Source organism: Cynara cardunculus (assembly GCF_001531365.2).
Source record: "Cynara cardunculus var. scolymus isolate 2C chromosome LG 8, CcrdV1, whole genome shotgun sequence".
Taxonomy (NCBI): domain Eukaryota; kingdom Viridiplantae; phylum Streptophyta; class Magnoliopsida; order Asterales; family Asteraceae; genus Cynara; species Cynara cardunculus.
In genome coordinates, this window is record NC_037535.1 from 14,892,807 (window position 1) to 14,897,828 (window position 5,022).

Sequence of the window (5,022 nt, forward strand, 5' to 3'; positions counted from 1 at the left end):
GAAGGAAGAGACAACTTCTCAACATAATAATGATCTTACTGATTTGGATCCAGTTCCTCCTAAGCATGTTGATACACATGATGAAGATGGTGCTCAGAATGATGAACAACATAGTGCTGATGATATTGATGCTCCAGAGCACTTAGAGACAGATGAAGATTCTCATTCAGAGCTACCGGTACCTAATATTCCCACTTTTGTCYCACTTAGGCGGTCTGCAAGAGATCGTCATCCTTCCACCCGTTATTCTGTTGATAAGTATGTTTTACTCACTGATGGGGGAGAGCCTGAGTGCTATACAGAGGCCATGGAAGATGAACACAAAAGGGAGTGGGTTAAAGCCATGCAAGATGAGATGAATTCCTTGTATGAGAACAATACTTTTGAGTTGGTGAAGTTGCCTAAAGGCAAAAGAGCTTTGAAGAACAAATGGGTCTACAAAGTGAAGACTGAAGAGCATACCTCACGGCCCAGATATAAGGCTAGATTAGTGGTCAAAGGATTCAGTCAAAGAAAGGGAATTGATTTTGAAGAGATTTTCTCTCCAGTCGTGAAGATGGGATCCATTCGGGTGATTCTTGGTTTAGCTGCTAGCCTTGATCTTGAGRTTGAGCAGATGGATGTGAAGACTGCTTTCCTTCACGGTGACTTAGACAAGGAAATCTACATGGAGCAACCTGAAGGTTTTCAGGTTAAGGGCAAAGAAGACTATGTGTGCAGACTTCAGAAAAGTCTTTATGGTTTGAAGCAAGCACCAAGGCAGTGGTACAAGAAATTTGAGTCAGTGATGGGTAAGCAAGGTTATCGGAAGACTACTTCAGATCATTGTGTTTTCTTCCAAAAGTTTGGTGATGATGATTTCATTATCTTGTTGCTATATGTTGATGACATGTTGATTGTTGGCAAGAATGCAGAAAGAATTGCACAGCTGAAGTTGGAATTGAACAAGTCTTTTGCTATGAAAGACTTAGGGCTAGCAAAACAGATTCTTGGCATTCGGATTACTCGAGATAGAGCTTCGAAGAAGTTGCACATGTCACAAGAGAAATATATCGAGAAGGTGCTTTGCAGATTCAACATGRATAAAGCTAAAGTGGTTAGTTCACCTCTTACTACCAACTTTAAGCTGACAGATAAAGACTGCCCTACTTCTAAGAAAGAGATTGAAAAGATGGATACAGTTCCTTATGCCTCAGCTATAGGGAGCTTGATGTATGCCATGGTGTGCACACGACCCGACATTGCCTATGCAGTCGGTGYTGTTAGTCGTTTTCTGTCGAACCCAGGTAAGAAGCATTGGGAAGCAGTTAAGTGGATTCTCAGATATCTACGCGGTACTTCCAAATTGGGTATAACTTTTGGAAATGGGGAACCAGTGCTTGTTGGGTACACTGATTCTGATATGGCAGGAAATAAGGATAACATGAAATCCACTTCTGGGTATTTGATGACTTTTGCAGGGGGAGCTGTGTCATGGCAATCAAGGTTGCAAAAGTGTGTTGCTTTGTCTACCACTGAGGCTGAGTATATGGCGGCAACAGAAGCGTGCAAAGAACTATTRTGGTTGAAACGTTTYATGCAAGAGYTTGGCTTTAAGCAACAACGTTACGTGGTTCTTTGTGATAATCAAAGTGCGATTCACCTTGCTAAGAATTCTATGTTTCATAAAAGAACAAAACATATCGATGTGAGGTATCATTGGATTAGAGATGCTCTTGAAGACAAGATGCTTGAGCTTGATAAAGTTCATACCAATGATAATGGTTCCGATATGTTGACAAAGACYTTGGCAAGTGAAAAGCTAAAAATATGTTGCTCGATCGCCGGAATGGCGAACTCTTCCTCATAGGCAAAAAGGGGGAGATTTGTTGGGTTTTTTTTATGGTTTTAGCCCATGAGGAAGGCCCATACATGTTATGGCCCACATATATATAGATCTCTCCATCCCTATTTTTAAAATNCGTGGTGGTGGTGGTGGCCGACGGTAGTTGTGGCGATGAGCGGTGGTTATGGTTATGTTTGACGTGGTGGTGGTGGTGGCCGACGGTAGTTGTGGTGATGAGCGGTGGTTATGGTTATGGTTGACGTGGTGGTGGTGGTGGCCGACGGTAGTTGTGGTGATGAGCGGTGGTTATGGAGGTAGAGGCAGTGGTGATTTGGTGATTGGTACGGTGGTTATAGAGGACGTGAAGATGGTGGATGGTGATGGTGGCGGCGTTTGACAATGGTGGAGAAGGTAGTTGTGGCTGATGTAATGAAGATAGTGGTGGTGGTGGTTATGGTGGAGGTGAGGTGGCTATTGACGGTGGTGGTCGATGGTCGGCGGTAGTTGTGGAGATCGTGGAGGAGGTTCTTGCAGTAGAGGAGTTGGAGTTGGCTAACGTTGGTAGTGGTGATGGCAATGGATGGTGGTGGTCGGTGGCCGATGGTGGTTGTAGAGGTGGCAATAGAGAGTGGTGGCCGGTGGTTGACGGTGGTTGTGGAGGTCATGGAGGACGTTGTTGCGGTATAGGAGGAGTTGGAGGTGGCCGATGGTGGTAGTGTTGACGGTAATAGGGGCTGGTGGTCGGTGACGATGGTTGTAAAGGTGGCAACAGACGGTGGTAGCCGGTGGTCGACGGTGGTTGTGGAGGTGGTGAAGGAGGTTGTTGTAGTAAACGAGGAGTTGGAGGTAGCGAACGGCGGTAGTGGTGGTGGCAATAGACAGTGGTGGTCGGTGGTCGACTATGGTAGAGGTGGTGATGGACGATGGTGGACAGTGGTTGTGGAGGCAGTGGAGGATGTTGCTGTAGTGGATAAGGAGGTGGTGGCGGCGGTCGAAACTAGCAGTGATGACCATTAAAACAAATATAATATTAAGGTTATATATCAAACTAGGGTAGATTAGTAATATTTTTGTTTATGTCTCATATGTCCCGTCTTGTTCCACCTATTTTGATGGAACAAGAAAAACCCTCTTTTGCCCCATGCTGTCCCACTTTGTCCCGGTTCTAGTCTTTGTCCCATGTCACACCAAATATAGGACAGTGAGTTCTTGTTCTATCTCATGCTGCACCAAACATGTGTTGGGTTTTTTTATGGTTTTAGCCCATGAGGAAGGCCCATACATGTTATGGCCCACATATATATAGATCTCTCCATCCCTATTTTTAAAATTCTAAGTYGTGCAGCCAAAACAGAGGGAAAAAGAGAAGAAAGGTGAGAGCTCCTTTATTTCCGTCACTTTTTAACACAGTAGCAGAAACACTCTGTTTCCCGKAGATTGAACGGTCGGATCGTCGTCATTTTTGGTCAGTGTCTTCACAACATCTGAGCCAACATTCTGGACGGTTGGATCGTGTTTTTGAGGTYTGGAGGTCAGGTTCTCTGAGGGTTCTTCACAGCAGCGTTTTTGTGGTGACATTCTCTCTTTTGCCTATTTTTGGTTCCATACATCTTGATGTGCATATTTACAGGAGTATGATGGTTTTGTATGCCTCTAGTATAATCTAGAGAAGACTTTGTATTGCTCTAATATTGGTGGTAGTGGATTCAAAGCGGCTCTAGTAGTCCCGTGGTTTTTACTCTCGTTTTGAGGGGTTTTCCACGCTAAAATTTCGTGTCTCATTGTGGTTGCTATTTTACGTCTTGGGGGCTGTTTTTCTTTGCATTGAAAATACCCTATTTGTTTGCATCCTCAAAGGTTCATTCGGGTCGGGAAAGTTTAGCCTAACGAAGGTTAATTCCGCACTTATTGTTTACCGTTAGTGGCTTCGTTTTTCCCATCAACATGGTACATTGAGTTTTGTCTCGTCCTGTCCGGTGTACCAAATGTACCAAATACTGGCTAAGGAAACAAACGTACATGGAGTTTGGCGGAGGGGTTGTAATGATGGTTGATGAATTGCGGGATGGGATCCATGACATGTTCTTTCCCGGGTTGCTTCTCCTGCGATTGCCGTGGGAACGGTTCGCCTTCTTCCCTCCCCTTTGCCTTCGCCTAAAACAGAGTCACCAAAACACAATTAATTGTCATCTGGTGCGAATGTGTGTGAATCTCATCAATTTGTTCTCAAATTCAACAAAATTGCCTCCGCATTGCTTTGGCCTAAAATAGAGCCACCAAATTACAACTACGGAATTGTTATATGGTGCGAATGTGTGTGTTTCTGATAAATCTGTACTCAACTTCAACAAAATCGAACAGAGGATAAACGTATTAGATAGCACATGATGGCATTCAATAGTCGTTGTCATATTGATCAGAATCAAACTAAACACGAAATCATTGAATAGAAAGAGGGAGAATATCATATAAGATGACCTTAAACGTACGAATAGCAGAGAAGCCGGAGAAACGAGGCGTTTTAACAAGAGAACCGGTACATGTTAATGTTACCGGATCTACGAAACTGTTGATGCTAACACGTATTGAAGAACGTGAAGGCAACAACTTCCGTGACCATAACCATGACGTCCTTACGATTGGATTTGGAATCCCACCGGAGATGGACGCCATTGTCACCACCTGCTTCAACACCGAGTACGACATGACTGACGGAATGAAACACCGCCTCTGCATTGTTTATTAGTTGCCACTTGCCACCGTTTTGAAAATTATTGTTACGAGTAAACTGCTATTTGGTCCACGTGGTTTTGAAATTTGTTATTTGTAAAAGTTGTGATTTTCATTTTCAATTGTGATTTACATCTTTATTATTTGAAATTTATTATTATTTTCGTCATTAATTTGTTGTTTGTTTGTTTTTTTAATAAGTGTTTAAGTTTAAAGTTTTATTTCAATTTTAATTGATAAAAAATGGTTACGCTCCATAGAAACTGTCTACCTGAAACTGTTCCTTGGTTCGTACATCCTGACACAAGGTTAGAATTCTAGCTCTTTATCGATCTATTATGCGCCTATGCATCTAGCACTGGGTGTTAAGTCTGAAATTCAAATCATTTAAGACTATTTGATTTTTGTAAATTGACAAATGTACATATATATAATTGTCTATTTTATCTCTCAAAATGTCATTCTAA

The 5,022-nt window shown here is 42.6% G+C and overlaps 1 protein-coding gene across 1 annotated transcript in view; it reads right to left on the reverse strand.

Annotated features, from left to right (window-relative positions):
• The window catches only part of LOC112516113 (NADPH-dependent aldehyde reductase 1, chloroplastic-like), a 12,924-nt gene extending 8,392 nt beyond the window's left edge, over positions 1 to 4,532 (reverse strand). The window contains exons 1-2 of the mRNA XM_025123118.1: positions 4,304 to 4,532; positions 3,845 to 3,979 (exon numbers count right to left, since the gene is read on the reverse strand). Coding sequence (XP_024978886.1) covers positions 3,845 to 3,979; positions 4,304 to 4,531 — 363 coding nt within the window. The 5' untranslated portion in view covers position 4,532. The remainder of the gene's footprint in view (positions 1 to 3,844; positions 3,980 to 4,303) is intronic.
• Between the last annotated feature and the right edge of the window lie 490 nt (positions 4,533 to 5,022).